The following is an 18,692-nucleotide window of genomic DNA, read 5'->3' as shown; positions in this document are numbered from 1 at the left end:
ATCCATTGCATAATACATACATGATTTTACAGCCTAAGGCATTTCCTGTATATTTGTGACACCATACCCTTTGGTCTCAATAGCTCTAACAGGTCAGCAGAAAATGAATTGTCACCCCACTGTATCATTCCTAAAGTTGTAGTGATTTGCCAGGGGACCCCCAACCAATACAGCAAAGCAGGGAAGAGAGCCCAGGATCAGCAAGGAGCTGCTTCCTAGACTCCACATTTTAAGTTTTTCATTTAATCATCCACCCAAGACACCTGGCTGTGTTTTCTAGGTCAACTGATTGTGTACCTATCTTCTCATCTTCTCACCTGCCCCTTAAGGGCAGGATCCACCTCTCCAGATTCTTTGTGTCTCTCTCAGCCTTTGTATGTATCTCAATAAACACTGAAGGATAGATAAGATAGACCGGGAGTCCCAGGAATGTTCTCATCTGTAGTTTTCCGACAACAGAGAATGGTCAATAGCCAAGAATGCACTTTCTCACTGTTTTTTTTTTTTGTGTGTGTGTGGGTATTTCCCATTCATCACTGGTCCACAGGGAAGGAACAGCCCTTGCTATGACTCCTATGATCCCAAGTGCCTCTTGCCAGCTGCTTTGCTGCTCTGCATGCTAAGTGTGAAGGGTCTGTACAAAATGGGTCTGCTCTAAGTCCTATTTAACTTTTCCATGGGTCTGTGTTTGTCAAAGCTTCATGCCAACTCTGTCAGAAAAAGAAACGCCACAAAACTTCTTTTAGGAAAAGGAGAAAAAGACCTACTTTATACACTTGCTCTCATGCTAATCATACCACCATTCAAAACCAGATGAATAGGAAACCTACAATAGCCTGGGAAATACACAGAGCCAGTAACCAAAGTGTAGGCTACTTCCCTCAAAATGTTGCATTGCCCCGGGGTCTTTTTAACTCTTTTGGGCAAGACTGATAAGCAGCAACGACAGAATCTGAAGTCCCCGATCTCTACACAGAAAAGTCCATCCATTTCTGTATGAAATTGGCAAACTATTCTCCTGCGTATTTTCAATAAAAACGGATGCGTGGCATGAGTGACCAGCTCAAAACAGATCCCAGAAAAGCACTTCCCCTGGAATCTTAGTAAACGATCTTTGCTAGTGATTAACTAGTTGAATTATTAATACGTTGTGTCACTACTCACCAGAAAGAGTTGAGACAGGCATTGCTAAGTTCAGAGAAAACTAAAATGAACTCCAACCTGCTCCTTCACAGAGTTATTGTGAAATTCAAGTCAGTTAATAATGCCTGTAAAGCCCCTTGCATTACAGCCTGCCCAGATAAGTCTCCAGCAAAATGCATGCCCTTCCCCCTTCCAGCCTGAAGGTTTTGAGTCTAATCTCGACCCTCCAGGAATCTGCAAAGCAACAGGCAAAACTAAAAGGCTCTAAATCCCAAATCACACTTGAACACTTTAGAAGGCCTGATCATTTCATTCTAAAACTTTCTGGCTTGCTTGCTTTCTTCATAAGCTTATTATTGAAAATAGAAGCCAGTGCAATTTCCAATGCTAGTCTTCACTCTTGGAGGAAAGAGCGAAGGTGTTGATTGCTTCTTATCCCCAGGCACTCAACCATTTTCCTATCGCAGGATCCCCAGCAAGCCACTCAACCTCTCCCCAAAGGGCAACTGCTTCGTCTTTAAAAATCAGTTATGGCAGTATCTCCCCCTTCGGCATCACACAATTTGATGAGATACACATCATGCGTGACTATATCAGAAGGGCTCAAAAAATGTTTGTTTCCTAGTCTTTTTCCAATTGACATTTGGAGAAAAATATTCTGAATGTGGGGGTATTTGTGTTTTGTTTTGTTAGCTTTCAGGGTTTAGGTAGCCAGAGATCTATCTAGAATGAGAGAAATTAATTGGGGCAAAACAAAATATTTACGCTCAAATTCTCAGATGCATTTGATGGAACTGTTCAGTGAAAGAGATTATTAATTAATAATAACTGTATTTCACCACCCAGACGAGCGGGACTGCAGACACCAAATTTAAGGCAAAATGTTGATTAAAGGTTTTTCAATCATCAGTGGCCCTAGGAAAATTGAACCAAAGGAAAAAAAAAATCAAGATGGCTTACTTTCCCATGGGATTGAAAGGCCAGTAGTTTGAATGTTTTGACCCAAGAAGCATATTTTAATTTTCCAGCCAGCCCCTGGAAATCATGCATTCACCCAATGCCTATGATATAGATCTTCCAAAGCAATGGTTTACCAGGTAATGAGTGGAGACCATCCCTCCTGCCTACTTATTGGAGTCACTCTCTCCAAAGAGATTTAAGTGAGAAGCCCATCAAACAAAAGACTCGGCTAAGTTGGTAACATCCTTGGCAATATTTTAAAAATCCTAGCCTGCTGAAAGTAGGTGCAGCTGTTCAAAAGACAACACTATATATTTCATCAAAATGTCCATCAAGGCCAAGATGACAGCCAAGACCAATGCAATGATGAGAACTAATACATCAGGTCATTCTTCCCTAGAAACCAATGGAGGCCAAATTGACCAAATCAGCTACTGTGGGCAAGTGTCTAATGAAATCCACTGTGCGGCTGACAAGCATGTCTGCAACTTCCTGTTGGTGGTCACCAACTCCACAAAAATGTGGGTCATCTGTGGGGAAGAGGCTATTGGGAGAAGTTCTATTCACCGCATCTAATGAAGGTACTGCACCCACAGCCACTAACCAGAAAAGCGCAATTTCTCCATGGGACCCAAAGGTTACATCACACCACAAGCACAGCACATCAAGCCCATGGAACGAAAAGGTCACTAACACAACAACCCATTACTGTTGCCTGATGCCGGTGACAAAGGCTTGGTTCCAGCCCCTCTTCCATTTGGGCCGCCTTTCCATGACCTGGTGGTTTCCTCTGCTCTAGATTCACAGAGCGGCTTCTCCATCCAGGAATGCTCAACCTTTTCACCACCAAAGATACCTGCCACTTCCTTCTTGACCCTCTGTGACCTCTGGAAGATGTCCTTACTTACCAAGTAAACTATATTTTACATCATTTCTCCGCTTTTGCAAAACAAAGCATAGACAGTGCCAATCCCATCTCCGAATGAGCAGAGATAACCAGCAGGACCAGAGTGAGTGGACAAGTGTCCTTACACATTCAAGTCACAGCACAGAACACCAATGCTTTGACTCATCTAGGCAGAGGCTGATGGTCTGAGTTAGTCCAGTCTAATTGACTGTGGGTAAATAAATGTGCAGTACATGTTAGCTATTTTTGAAGTACAGAAAATAGCATAAGATGCCCCATAATTGCCCTAGTGGAGCTTTACAGGCCCAGAGAACCCAGGGTGAGAATCACAAATATAACTCATGTTGGACAATTCATCATGTGTCACCAATGTGAAAGCCAGCAGGGACTAGTACGGACAAAGGGGGCTTCAGAAGCACCCGGAGAACAAAAGCAGTAAAGCCTGGTCTTATGGGACAGACTGCTTAGCTCTGACCCCAACACTGACACCCACTTGCCCCATAATCTTTAAGAAGTTATTTTTTAACCTCTCTGAACCTCAGTCCTATAAAATGGAGATATTGGTAATAAGGACTCCACAGGCTCATTGGGAGAATTAAATAAGAGAATGAGGGCACACTGCTTAACCCAGTGAGAGGGACATAGTACTCAATAAATGTCAGCAATTAACATTATTTTGGCAGGCCTGAGTCCCAGGCCAGCCCCAACATACATGAGCTGTGTGAACTTGGCCAAATCATTTCCCCTCTCCGAGTTGTAAAACCAAGTCATTGACATCTACCTTATTCTGTTATTGTAGAGATCAAGCGAGACAGCAACTAATGTTCCTATTAATAAAGGTGAGTGTTGGGGCGCCTGGGTGGCTCAGTCTTAAGTATGCGACTTTTGGTTTCGGCTCAGGTCATGATCTCATGGTTTGGGAGTTGGAGCCCCACATCAGGTTCCATACTGACAGCGTGGAACCTGCTTGGGATTCTCTCTCCCTCTCCCTCTCTCTCTCTCTGCCCCTCCCCCCTCGTTCTGTCTCTCTCTCTCTCTCTCTCTCAAAGGTAAATAAACTTTAAAAAATAAACAAAGGTGAGTCTCTTCCTCACCCTTTTGTAATATCTGTGGTTTTTCATGCCCTTACCGTTTCATTTGTAGAACAACTTACAGCATGATACTTAAACTAATTCCTAAAGATTTGTGCTTGGGTCTTACGCTCTTTACCATCTCCGGCACCCAGCACAAGTCCAAAAGACAGGTGGTAATTCTCATTTCTGACATGATCATTATGTACACAGCCACACAACTGGGGGCAGGGGGGAGAGTGAAGGAACAACCTTAGCAGACATGACAGCTCTATTCCATAGCCTTAAAAATACTGTAAGACAGATCTCAGGAATACTCAGGTCTTAATATTAACATTCGCACTTTTAACTGTTTTCAAGCGACTCTGAAGATCCAAGCCTTGTTTTCATGTTGCCGAGGCAGGAATCTGCCTGTAACATCCCGGTTTGTGGAAATAGGTTACTCAGCGGGTGAGCGGTCTAGCTGACCACCCGGCATCTTTTTCCTCGGTCAGCTTTATTGTTCTCTGCCCACTCATTTTAAACCCAGGGACAGTAGTAAACTGATTAGAAACTTTGCTTCTTTGTGGAAAATGGCCCTGAGAACAAAGGGACACTATAGTGGTTTCATGAATATGTTAATTCCAAAGGTCTTTGGTAAAACTTTTGTGTTTTCTCCTTACATATTTTAATTAATCTGAAGAAATTTTCCTTAATTTTTTTAATATTTTTTTAAAATTTATTTTTGAGGGAGAGAGACAGAGAGAAACAGAATGCGAGAGGGGTAGGGGCAGAGAGAGAGGGAGACACAATCTGAAGCAGGCTCCAGGCTCCGCAAACTGTCAGCACAGAGCCTGACGCGGGGCTCGAACCCGTAAAGTGCGAGATCACAACCTGTGCTGAAGTCGGATGCTTAACCCACTGAGCCACCCAGGCGGCCCCGATCTTAAGATATTTCCAAAATGGTACAGCCGCTATGGAAAATAGTTTGGCAGTTTCCTCAAGAAGTTAAACACGGAGTTACCATGGGGTCCAGCAATTCCACTCCTAAGTATACATGCCCAAGAGAATTGAAAACATAGCCACACACAAAGTCTGTACAACGAATGTTCAGAGCAGCATTCGTAATAGCCAGGAAGTGCAAATAACCCAGAGGCCTTACTGACTGATAAATGTGGTATGGCCATACAATGGAATATTATTTGGCAATAAAAGTAAATGAAGTATTGATACATGCTGAACAAACACGCTGTTCATATGTGATACAATATGGATGAACCCTAAAAATATTATCTTGAGTGAAAGAGGCCATTCACAAAGACCACATAGACGATTCCACTTACATGAAACATCCAGAAGAGGTGAATGCGTATAGACGCAAAGAGTTGAGAAGTGCTTGCCGTGGGATGGCAGGACCAGGAGGGTAAATGGAGAGTGACCGCTGACAGGTACAGGTTTCTTTTTACAGGATGAAAATGTTCTAAAAATTGAATGTGGTGACAGTTGCCCAAGTCCGTAGGATATACAGAAAGCCAGTGAACTGTACATTTTAAATGGGTGAATTACACAGTACCTGAATTACACCTCAACAATGCCGTTTTAAAGACAGCATTACAATCCAACAAAAATTGCTTCTCTAAACCAGGAGGATATCCAATGGCCCATTTATTTTCAGGGGCATTTGAGAAACTAAAAGTTCCAGGAGGCAGGGGTGCAGAGATAACTCACAAGTTCACTTGTCTAGTAAGGTTATGAACATGAAGCATTTTAGTAGTCCTACAAGATGGGTTTCATTGAGTCTTATATAAACACTGTCTTGAAAATGTGGAGGGAGGGAATAGTAGCACCACTGTTCGGAGGTTCCCACCAAGGAGATCAGGAACTAGCTGTCTGTCTGTCTGTCTATCTAGCTTTCTTTCTTTCTTTCTTTCTTTCTTTCTTTCTTTCTACCTATCTATCTATCTATCCAATTTTTCTCCCTCCCTCCCTCCCTTTCTTTCTATTTATTTATTTTGAGAGTGTGTGCCACTGGGGGAGGGGCAGAGAGAGAGAATCCCAAGCAAGCTCTGTGCTATCCGCACAGAGCCCAGAGCACACAGCCCAACAGCGGGCTCGATCTCACAAACTGTGAGATCGTGACCTGAGCCAAAATGAAAAGTCAGATGCTTAACCAACTGAGCCACCCAGGCACCCCTCTCTGTCATCTTTCTTACCTTCTCTTCTCTGCCTCCCTAATAACTGGTCCTCATTCTCCAATTTCCCTCTCCTCAGACCCAGTGATCTCCAACACAAATCAGAGTAGATGAATCCTCTCTTAAAAATGGTTCATGAATATGTTAATTCCAAACGTTGTCTATAAAACCTTTAATTTTTTTCCTGACATATTTCAACTAATGTTATGCTATTTCTAAAACATGCTGCAGCCGCCATGGAAAAACAATTTGGCAGTTCCCCAAAAAGTTAAACATGGAGTTACCATATGACCCAGCAATTCCACACCTAGGTATATATGGTGTTTGGTTTCTATATGACATTTTCCATAATAAAAAGGAAAACGAAAACAAAAATAAAATTTCATTTGCTCGGCTGGTCCTCCAAAATAAAGTTCAAGTTCCTCGGCTGCCTGCCTTTCACAGCCCCCCCTTTATAATCTGGCTCCAAGCTATCTCTCTAGCCTCATCCACAACATTCTCCCTCCCACACACAATACAAACACACAGTGCTGTGCTTACACCCCAGCCTCACATACGCACCCTTCCCGGATGTATGTTCCCGTTTCCACGGCTCAGCACCTGCTGGTCCCTTTGCTGGATCGCCGTCTCCTCTTTCCGGGCATGTAAGCCAGGATTTCTCTTGCATGACCCAGCTCCAGTCGCTCAGGCAAACTTCCCCACTCTTCACTTTTCTGCTAGAGCCCCTCCTCTATCACTCCACATCAGCAACACTTAGCGTGCACAAGTATGCAAGTCTGTTTCTCACTCCCCAGCCTGAGGAAGTCTTAAAGGTCAAGACACCCCGAGGGACCCAGCATATAGTAGGTGTTCAAGGAACATCCGTGGAAGACAAGACCCCTACTCGAAAGACAGGTACAAACCTAGACTTAATTAAACAGGCTCTCTAGAAATTATACCGATTGATACCACAAACTAATTTGGGGGCCAGATATAAAGAAACCATCAATGAGAACGGCTTCCTTCGTGTCAATATAATTATGTGCATTATGTGCTTTGGGGGTACATAAACAGGAACCAAAGCATACTGCTTATTATGACAAGGCGCTTATACTGATTTGCATTTCTCTGCAAACCTCTCGAGGCATATAATTTTGTTAATTTGTGACAAACCTCAAAAACACACTTACCACCAATATTCTGATTGCAACATATACTTTCAAGGAACAGAAATCAACAAGTTCCTTTCAAAAGTTTCCAACTGGATTTCATGTGTGTTGTTTAGTTTGCTTTTAAATTGGGGGGACTTTAATGCACATTCTAATTTGTACATCTGGATCTAAAGGAAGGAGAGTTCCATGAGGATGTTGGAGAACCTGACCCAGCTTTCTTTTGAATGTTGGCACCAGTAATTAGTGCATGACCCTGAGGAAATTATTTAATCTGAGAGCCTCTGTTTCCTCCTCAGTCACATGAGAATATTTTCTACCTCAAGAAGCTTTTAAAAAGCAAAAACTTCGCAAACTTGGTTTTCTTTTTCTTCCCTCCTGATACAGCGTTTGAAAAAGTGGGCGCCTGTTCAAACTCCAATCAGTCAGCAGTGATCTTTGGTAATGAGCACTTTCCAGAACAAGTGCTGGTTTGAAGAAAAATGGCATCGAGAAGCTGCCTTGTCCTTCAAATTCGCCTCATGTGTCTCTGGTCTCGCTCAACTACGACCTGCCGATTTAGATTACAAGTTAACCCATTTGCCTTGTTCTTCCTTTGACGCCAGCAAGGGAAAAAAGAGAAGTTCTGGAGAACTGGACCTCACAAACGATGCTGATTTCAAACTCACAGCTACACAACACAGGAAAAATGGCATAAAAGGCAAGACACTGGTTGGAGGCCCTGCTCCTCCGTGATGGCCAGGCGATCACCACCCAGTTCAGGCCTCAGGCTCCTCTTATCTGATCAAGGGCCCAGATGAGGACACAGTGACAAGGATGACAGCAGCCGCCACCACCTGCTGAGCGTCCCGCACCAGGCACTATGCCTGGCAGGGTCTCACAACCCTACAACACACGTACCATCCCACCGACAAAGGAGAAAACGGAGGCCTCGCACACATGCAGTGACTTTCCTTTTTTTTTATAATTTTTTTTTTAAACGTTTATTCATTTTTGAGAGACAGAGAGAGACAGAGCATGAGCCGGCAAGGGGCAGAGAGAGGGAGATGCAGAATCTGAAACAGGCTCCAGGCTCTGAGCTGTCAGCACAGAGCCCGACACGGGGCTCAAACTCACGGACTGTGAGATCATGACCTGAGCCGAAGTCGGACACTCAACCGACTGAGCCACCCAGGTGCCCCTCAGTGACTTTCTTGAGAGTACAAAGCCAGTACTAGCAGGCAAGCTCTCATCTGTCTGACTCTAAAGCCTGTGCCTCCCTCTCCGACCTCCCGACCAAGAGCCCTGTGTTTCTGACTGAAATTTAAAAAAAAAAAGACCTTGATATTGTTGATCATCATGCCTCCAAGCCCCTTCCAAATTCTAAAGATTCCATGAATCTAAGGCAGTGGAGAACTGTTCCTACAGAAAGGCTCATTCAACACACTCTGAGCTGTTTTGCCATTAATTATGTACAGCTAGCTCTTCACTGCCCAACATGATCCTTCGGGTTTCTATTTATGTCCGAGGCACCTGGGTGGCTCAGTGGGTTAAGCATCCAACTTCGGCTCAGGTCATGATCTTGCAGTTCGTGAGTTCGAGCCCCGCGTCGGGCTCTGCTGACAGCTCAGAGCCTGGAGCCTGCTTTGGATTTTATGTCTCCCTCTCTCTCTCTCTGTTCCTCCCCCACTTTCTCTCTCTCAAAAATAAACAAACATAAAAATTAAAAAAAAAAAAAAAAAAAAAAAAGAGACTCCTATGTATGTCCTATATTGGGTCCCATAGAACATACAGTACATATCCGGACTCAATAAAACTGAAATGAATGAAATAGAATGAACTAGAAAAAAGCAAGTCTTTGCTGCATTAATTGCATTGAAAAGTGGGCAGCGAGGCAGATGGGAGCGGACAAGAGCTCTGGAAAACTGCATGACTAATGACCACCAGGCACCCGTGTTTCCTCATCTGAGCTGCAGTTTCCTCATCTAGCAAAGGAATCTGGTACCGACCCCACACGGTTGGCCTGCATAATCAATCTGATAATTAGCACGGCTGGTCCCCCACTTCCTCAAGAAATACAGAGTTCCCTGGATGACAGGCATTTTGAAAACTGTCAATCATGGCTGTTCTTTTGAGTCAGATTTTTCCCTGGGCTGGCAGAAGACACGGATAAGAGGTGACCCTGAGACATACCATTTGTCCAAACTCCCTCCCACCTTTCCTAAGGTGTGTTTGTCTTTCTCTCCAGATGATGCGGCCATGTCCCTTGCAAAGGGGAAGAAAGCAGCCATCAGACATTACTGAGGTTCCTGTATTGTGACTTTCCCCACAGGGGATCAGAAAACCGGCCCCTGCTTTTCTTCCGCTAATGGAAAACATTTGTGTTCCCTCTGCCTGGTTTTTTCTTAGGATTCTCTTCCCACTTTTTCCCCCTAGCCTATTTTTCAGGCAATTCTGCTGCCAAAAAATGCAAGGATTTCATAGCACCCCTGGGGAGTAAGAACACTAGGAAAGAAAGGGAAATACTACTATTACCAGGAGTAATAATAGCAACACAATACCTGGTAGTGATAGAGTGCTTTTTAACTTCCCAAAGTGCTTTCAGATTCATGACCTCATCTGAGTTGCACCGGACAAGGGGGTCACTAGGTTTCTTGCTTATTTTCCAGATGAGGAAAGTGAAGCCTGGAAAGGTTAAACAACTTTTGCCCAAGTCACAGGCAGATCTGAGTGAATCCAAAGCTGGTATTGTTTCTACAATACTTTGCCAGGCTAACTTTGATCCTATGAAGGCTCTATTCAAGAACCTCATTTAGGGGCGCCTGGGTGGCTCAGTCGGTGAAGCGTCCGACTTCGGCTCAGGTCATGATCTCGCGGTCCATGAGTTCAAGCCCCGCGTCGGGCTCTGTGCTGACAGCTCAGAGCCTGGAGCCTGTTTCGGATGCTGTGTCTCCCTCTCTCTCTGACCCTCCCCGTTCATGCTCTGTCTCTCCCTGTCTCAAAAATAAATAAACGTTAAAAAAAAAAAGAACATTTATTCATTTCGCTTGTCACTCATACACAAACTTCAATATCTCAAAAGAAAATATTTACAAAGTTAACACCTCATGTTTCCAAAGTGGTCACTGGGCTGGCAACTTCCACTGAGCAGAACTCAGTTTAGAACCCGGAAATAAATAAAAAATTCTGGCCTCTCGGCAATCAGAAGACATCACACCTAGTCCCTGCACTAAAAATCACAGACCTTCAGGCCCGCACGCAGAGGGAGTTTTTCCTTTTGAAAGAGTTCTAACAAGCTTCATGATCTTTGCTGAAAGACAGGTGTGCTGGCCACCAACGGAAAAACTACAGACAACCTAACAACGTGAAAACTGGCAGAACAATCGGTCCAGGGACAAAAGGCCCAGCACATAACCAATTGCCCTTAAGACACAGCTGTTGAACAACATAGCTAATATCCGATTGGCTTGATGAGAATCACCAGAAGCTTTTATAAAAAACAGGACCCCAGGTCCTGGCCCAAAGCCTGGCGAATCTGAATCTCCTGAGAAGGAGGCTGAGAATCTCCATTTCACATCAGATGGGTTTCCTTACTAGGTGAGTTTGCGACATACTGATATAGTAGGCATCCCCCAAATAAGTCATTACCCCTCATATAATGTGCGCTGGTTGAATTGACACACTGGGTAGGGTGTTTCCATAAATATAACTGCCCACACAGGGAAGAGGTCCTCGACTACAATCTCATTAGCATCATGCTGTGACCAACTGGGCTTGCCAGCCCAAACAACTGCACAGGAAGGGGAAAGAAAAAATCCAAAATTGACAGGAAATCAAAAGGGGCTAAAAGTGGAAAAGGCCACCAACTCTGGCTTTAACAGCCTCCCACAAAGACAGCTAAACCCCCCCTGGTGTCTTGGGAAGAAAGAGCTAAGGTTAAACAAAAACAGCACAAAAAGACCCTGGCCGTTCGGACAATTAAGGAAACCGAGGTTTTCAACCATTCTGGAAAAGTCATCATGGCTTACCTATGAAATGGAGGTTCTCTTCTTTTTTTATTTTTTTTTATTATTTTTTTTAACGTTTATTTATTTTTGAGACAGAGAGAGACGGAGCGTGAATGGGGGAGGGGCAGAGAGAGAGGGAGACAGAGAATCGGAAGCAGGCTCCAGGCTCTGAGCCGTCAGCCCAGAGCCCCGACGTGGGGCTCGAACTCACGGACCGCGAGATCATGACCTGAGCTGAAGTCGGACGCTTCACCGACTGAGCCACCCAGGCGCCCCTGGTGGTTCCCTTCTTTATTTCAACCCACGCAGGATGCTTGGCTGGACAGTTCACCAGTGGATTAATGAAAACCTGTTTCTACATTCTGTGGTTCACATGGTAGATTAAGCTATCAAAATGTATTGAGTTATTAAAAACACATAGTGAATATAATAGAAGAGCAATAAAAAAAGGGAAAAGTCACCTGTTGTGATGGTATGCTTGTGACTACAGCCGACTCTTGAACAACACAGATTTGAACTGCACGGGTCCACTTACAGAGATTTTTTTTCAATACAGTACAGGACTACAAATGTATCTTTTCTTTCTTAAGATTTTCCTAATAACATTTCCTTTTCTCTAGCTCACTTTCTCGTAAGAACACAGTATATAATACCTATAACATGCAAAATACGTGGTAACTGATGTCTATGTTTACCAGTAAGGCTTCCGGTCAACAGAAGGCTCTTAAAGTTTTGGGGAAGTCAAAAGTCATACGCATTGCTCAAGGGTCAGCTGTACTATACATTTCAGGAGGCAGGTTAAGGGACATATCTGGCCAAGGAAAAATCTAGCTAGTTTCTCAGCATATTGGGTTAACTTTAGTAATGGTGCTTACTTTTCCTTCCAGAAAGAATACCAATATTACCTTATGGTCAGCATTCATTCTTTGGTAAAAAAGAGGACACTTCAGTTGATGGTAAATGGTCCAACAGAAGAACAACTGGGTTTCTACATCGCAGTATCTACCAGCACAGAATCATAAAACAGTTAGTGCTGCAAGAGATCTGAGAAGATGATCTAGTCCCTTCCTTTTATTGTGATAATGAAGAAACCCAGGCCCAGGGAAGTCAAGTGACTTTCTCCACAGTTACATAGTGACCTAGTGGCAGTCTGAGGCCAGAACCCCTATTTCTAGGCTCATCACTGTTGTCACTCACTGAGATAATGGACAATGAAGAGTTAAGCAGAGTGCACCCATGAGGGTAGATATTCCACAAATGTGTCACTCCTCTCTACTAGAAATCCGTCACAGAATGTTGCAAGGCAGCTTTACACATTAGAGATAATCCCGCCCAACCAGTCATTTTACTACTGGGGAAAAAAAAAAAAAACGAAAAAACCTGAGATCCACAGAAAACCAACTTGTCCACAACCACACAACTGGATGGTAGCTTTGGCCACCCTGGAACTGGAAGCTTTCTGGCTCCAAGTCTCCTGCTCTCTTCACTACACCACACTGCCTCTCTTCCACAGTTAAAAGTGGGTAGTTTAATAATAACACAAGAGGGTGTTATGTAGCCCATATATGGAACCAGTTCCAGGATTTTACCTCCACTGTTTAAGTGAAAATCAAGAAACATCCAAGAACATTCTGGAATCACTAAATTACCCAGCATAGTTGCTGAGTGTCCAGATTCTATATTTTTACCCGTTTGAGCTTCTTTCTCTCTGCTTCGTGATACTACACCCATCGACTGCATTTCCTGGCGAGGAAGGGCACAGGAGTCCAGCCTTCCAGGCTAAATCTGACCGAGCACCTGCTTCTTCAAACACCTCCCACCCCTACCTTAAGTTCAACTTACCTACCTTCGGGTATCAAAAGCCAAATGAGGACAGTTGGGTTTTTTGTTTGGTTGTTGTTTTTTTTTTTTTTGAACAAACAACTTTCTCTAAAGAGAGCTCAGGGTACGCTGTTGTTGAGCAGTTGGCTCAAGAATTCTGCTCAGTTTTAGGGTCCACTTTCTCAGCTACAGTTTAGCGTCCCGATGAATGGGAATCATCTGTCTTCAACTTACTGGGCAAACGTGACATTCTCCTATTTGAAGTGAAGCTTTCTGGTCTTCACCATACTATTCTTCCTGAGTATTTCATGGTCTCATCTACTTATTATTCTGAGACACAATGTATGAAGACAGCCACAAGACCTTCATCCAGGGCTCAGGTATAAATCCCTTGCATTTGCCCAAGTCTTAAGAGAGGACAAAAAACTTTCACGTCCAGTATTTCTTCTGATCCTTGCAGCAACGTAACGAAGTGGTCAGGCTGACCACTGTTTTGCAGATTAGCTAACTGCGCTCGAAGGATGAAGGGCCTTGAACAAAGCCCACGCATAAAAAGCTGGACCTGTCTCAAACTGCCTAGACCTCAAAATGCATGTGCTGGAAGGAGGCACTCAGTAAATACCTGGGATGAGGGACAGGAAAGAGGGAAAGCAGGGGCATAGAAGCTCCGCATGGATTTACCAAATCTCTGCCTTTTGCTACAGCCATGGACTGCTGGTGTTCCTTCTTTGGAACTGCAGTCGCACAGACTAAAAAGGTGCCCTCAAAAATCTGTGAACTACTTAGACTCACAACCAGCCCCAAATCAAAACAATGCTATGGGGCCACAAAACCGTATCACTAATTAGAAGAGTTCAGTCACGTTTATCCATTTGCTTTGGTGCAAATGGGTAACTGGGAAATGTAGAGAGGGAGGGCTTTGTGCGAACGGTTTCGGAATTTTCTGGTAAGAATCTGAGTTTGAGGGGTGCCTGGATGACTCAGTCAGTTAAGCATCTGACTCTTCATTTCAGCTCAGGTCATGATGGATCTCAAAGTCCACTGAGATCGAGCCCCACGCAGGGCTCTGCACTAAGTGTGGAGTCTCCTTGGGATTCTCTCTCTCTCTCCTCTCTGTCTCTCCCCCGCTCACACACACTCTCTCTCAAAGTAAATAAGTAAACATTTTTTTTAAAAACCTGAGCTTGAGGGGCGCCTGGGTGGCTCAGTCGGTTAAGCGTCCGACTTCGGCTCAGGTCATGATCTCGCGGTCCGTGGGTTCGAGCCCCGCATCGGGCTCTGTGCTGACAGCTCAGAGCCTGAAGCCTGCTTCAGATTCTGTGTGTCTCTCTCTCTCTCTCTGACCCTCCCCCGTGCATGCTCTGTCTCTGTCTCAAAAATAAAAATAAATGTTAAAAAAAAAAAATTAAAAAAATAAAAACCTGAGCTTGAAAAGGAGACTGACTCCAGTCCTGCTCACTGAGAATTAGTCCTCAACCCATATTGACTTCAGTGTGAACCTCAGTCCTTCCCTTCTCTGACATGCTGGTTTTCTCACCTAGGAAATGGAGATGATCTCTCCACAAAGGTTACAGCAAAGAGGAGATACATTTATATTAAGAAGAGGTGAACAGGGCTTAGAAGGACAGTGGATGCTCCTCCCTTCTTGCCTGGGAAGGTCCTCTGCCACTCTCATGTCCCCTGCTACACCAGAACCCATGCACAAAACACAGGAGGCGGTACATGTTACATAATTGAAAGGAAAACAAAACCAATTTCGGAAAGACTACCACACAAAGATTCTTAACTGTGTTTACAAAAGCAATTAGTTGGCAAAGACAGCTGTTGAATGGGAGGTAAACTCCCTTTGGTGTCCTCAGACACCAGATTCTTTTGGCCTTCAAGCCAAGAGTGGACTTTTGTTTTGTTTTTTTTTTCCCTAAGAATTTAGCGTTCCAAGAAGGTATGAGAAACGAGTTCAACCACTAGCATATTTCCACTCACATAACACTTATGTAGCACATCAGCTTTTATTTTTTCCAGATACAAGGAGATGAAGCTTGCTGTGTATTCCTGTGAGAGAATAAACAGAAAACTAGGCTTCTCTTTTTAATATATTAGTGCCCTGTAATCCAGACCAGATGATCAATAAACTATATAAAAATTAAATCATACTGACAGTCTGAGGCAAAAAGTGAACCAAGTAGAAACAATGTTTTAGGACCGTTGTGTAGGGATATTAAAATCACATGCTGGTTATTAACTTTCTTTTGGAAGTCAAAGAGTTCTCCTGCATAGGTTTCTCAAGTGCTTACCTTATGGCTTTTCCTATTAATTAAAGGTGTTAGGCATTAAGTTAGTGATGATGTATTTTGGTCTATGCACAGGGGAGACACTGATAATAAGTCACTTTGAAAAGGACTTTGTTGACATAGTTTTAATGGCACAGCATATACCCTTAAAATAGATAGCTACATGCCTCATAATAAAATGCAGGGTCCGGCTATCACCTTTTTGAGGTAAACAAAATCATTTATTCAACCAGACCAGCAGTGAGTCAACATAATAGCAAAGTAGAGAATATTAGCTTCCGGGGGGGGGGGGGGGGGGGGCACAGGGAGAGTTGGGGCAGATGACCTAAAATGCACAATCATACACATCACTCGCACCTTCCACGCACAACAGTGTCCCTGGCTAAACCATAGCTGATAGTTGGGTCTTCTTGCAAATTCCTTCACACTTCTTTTCCCTTTACTCAGAATGCATCCTCTCTTGGGGACGGCCTTCTGAATCAGCAGAGTGGAAGGGGGGAGGAGAACAATGAAACTGTTCAAAGGCTGTCAGGCATGTTCTACCTTTGTTTTCCTAATCACAAAGTGGGAGGCAGGAGGGTACCGGGCACAGACCGTCTGGGAAGAGTTTACCTTACCGCCAACAACACGCACCAGTAAACACTGGGAAGCCCCAGACAAGTTTACAGCAAACAGCTTCAATGTGTTTAGTGTTTTCCTTGTACTCCCCCAGGACCAGGGAGGGCCTTTTAAAAATTCAATAGCTTGGCAGCAGACTTGAAATACTAATCTTCCCACTGTGCAGGATAATAAGCCGGCGGCCTTCAGGAAGGTAGGCCCCCCAGTGACAATTCCTTTACATAGCATCTTAACGTTCAATTTCTAGCAAGAGGTGCCAAGGGGATTTGTGCCTCTCTTCCCTTCCACAGAGCACAATTTTATGGACAGCTGTCTCCCTGGGCCCAAAGGGGACCATTCTTATGTTTTCATAATCCTAAGGGTCCCATCTTTCTTTGACTCCCAAACTTACTACGGACAGTCAAGCCAAGGACAGACGGACGTCAGTAAGGACCTCGCTGCAGAAAGAGTCAGCAAACACAAAGAGAAGTGTACCTCCAGCCCACTGTCCCTGGTTTGCACAATGTGCACGGACAAATCCATTTCAAAGGGGACTTAAGTCTCCGTGCAGGAGTTCTATTTTAAGGGAACTGAACTGGGAACACAGATGTTTCTTCAGTTAGCAGAGTTGGCAGAACAGCTCCTGGACCAAATCCGAGTTCTTAATGCAGGAAGGGGCCTTAGGAGAGCATCTAATTCAACCCACTCACTCCACTGACGAGGAAACTGAGGCCAATGAGGCAGTGGGGTGGCACACCCAGCAAGTGGCAGTGTTCTGATGACAAGTCCTGCGCGCTTTCCATTACGCCATGAAGCGCTTTAAAAAAAAAAAAAAATTCTACTCTGACTTCAACCTTGGAACTCCTGTAGATTCATGTCAATAGCTTTCTCCTGCCTCCTACCAAGTTCATAAATCCTCCTCGCTCCCCGCTCCATTCTTTAACGCCCACCGCTCTTCCGGCGGGGGCATCAAACTAGTGGGGAAAACAGCAAAGGACCATCGCCTCAACTTTCTGGGACTGCCGTTAACCGTGGTGCCACAACATGAACTCGATCCTGGCTTGCCTGCCCCGTGCCTCGGTCTTCCTAATCGGTGAAACGGGGTTCCTCACCCATCCCGCACCGAGTCAGGGCGAGGGCTGGTTGAAGCCAGGGCCGCGACACCGCCCACCCTGACACACAGTAGGCGCCCAACAAGTTGCAGCGGAACGGGCGCCCGCATCAAGGCCCCGGGGCGCACCTTCCAGCCCCCCCGGGGGGCGCGCGGGGAAAGGCCAGCCCGAGAGCCGCCGGGCCGCGGCGGCGCGAGCGGAAGGGTTGGGTGTTTACACACATTCAGCGAGGAGGCAGCGCGGCTGCAGGCAGGGGCCCGGCGCCCCCGGAGATCCATTTTACTCGGACGCGGGGCCACAGGATCGGCGCGGGCTCCGGGTCACGGTTCCGCCCACGGCCCTGCGTAAGGAGGCCGACCCCGCACCTTCCGCGGGACCCTGCCTGCGCCCCCAGCCGGAGACGGCTTGTAAGGGGCCGCGGGCTCCGGTGGCCCGGGGAGCCTGAGCGCGCCCCCACGCCCGCTTCCAGGCCGGGAAGCCGGCGGCCCGGGGAAGGGCGGGCGCCGGGGCTCGGGCGGCGCGAGGGCTCCGGGACAGGGCTGGGGTGGGGTGGGGGTGGGGGGCCGGGGCTGACGGCGCGGGGCCGAGCTCACCCATGAAGAGGCAGAAGAGGTCGAGGCAGATGAGCAGCGCCCGCTTGCTGCCGCCCTTCCTCGGGTTGTTGTTGAGCGCCGGGCTGCCGCCGTTCTTGCTCTCCGGGGCGATCGCCTTGTCGTACTTGTAGTTTTGCATGGCGCTGGCTGCGGCGCGAGCCTCCGGCCCCGCGAAGACGCCCGGCGGCGGCGGCGGCGGCGGCGGCCACACACCCGCGCGCCCGGCCCGCCTCCCGGCCGCGGCTGCTCGGGGACGCGGAGGGTCGGCCCCCGCTGGCGGCGCGGCGGCGACGGTGCAGCCCGCCGCGCGCTTCCCGCTGCAGCCCGGGCTGTGTTCGGCTCCCCGCTGCTCCTCCGCGCTCCTCTCTCAGCCCCCAGCCGTGCGAGAGTCCGGGGGGACGAGAGCCAGATGCCGAGCAGAAACTTCTGCAGAGAGCTGTGCTGCCCGGGGCGCGCGGGGCTGGCGCGTGTCCGGCTGCGCGAGTGGGCGAGTGGGCAGCGCGGGCGCTCGGCCACCTTCCTCGGCTGCTGCTTCCTTAATGAATGGGAGCTGCTCCGAGCCCGGCCGGAGCGCCTGCCCCGACTTCCAACTTCTCCTCCCTCCTCTTCCTCCGCCTCCTCCTGCTGCCGTAGCGGCTGCTGTTGTGGTCGCCTGTGTTTGTTTCTGCACTTTTATTGCACGAGGTCCTTTTAAAAAGAGAAGGCGGGGGGGGTGGGGGGGGGGTCCTTACTTGGCTCCGAAGAGATCCCGAAAGCACAGCCCCTTCCTTAAACTGCCTAAGACGTAGGATAATTAAGGCCACATTTTCCCCCACCCCCTTCAAAAAAAAAAAAAAAATCCTAAAAGGAAAAGTTAACTCTCAAACCAGAGAATCCGGGAGCCCCTAGCGTTC

General features: G+C 46.3%; 1 protein-coding gene across 3 annotated transcripts in view; it reads right to left on the bottom strand.

The window, feature by feature from the left end:
* Window positions 1-18,477, bottom strand: part of PLPP3 (phospholipid phosphatase 3) — an 86,210-nt gene extending 67,733 nt beyond the window's left edge. The window contains exon 1 of one of the 3 annotated variants that reach the window (XM_060622083.3): window positions 17,800-18,477. In XM_060622083.3, coding sequence (XP_060478066.1) covers window positions 17,800-17,938 — 139 coding nt within the window. In that variant the 5' untranslated portion in view covers window positions 17,939-18,477. Of the gene's footprint in view, window positions 1-6,812; window positions 6,934-17,799 lie in introns of those variants that run through there. The other 2 variants (XM_060622081.3, XM_060622082.3) reach the window with 2 other exon arrangements.
* Between the last annotated feature and the right edge of the window lie 215 nt (window positions 18,478-18,692).

Source organism: Panthera onca, chromosome C1, assembly GCF_046562875.1.
Source record: "Panthera onca isolate mPanOnc1 chromosome C1, mPanOnc1 haplotype 2, whole genome shotgun sequence".
NCBI classification, from domain to species: Eukaryota; Metazoa; Chordata; class Mammalia; order Carnivora; family Felidae; genus Panthera; species Panthera onca.
This window is presented reverse-complemented; position numbering and strand designations above follow the sequence as displayed.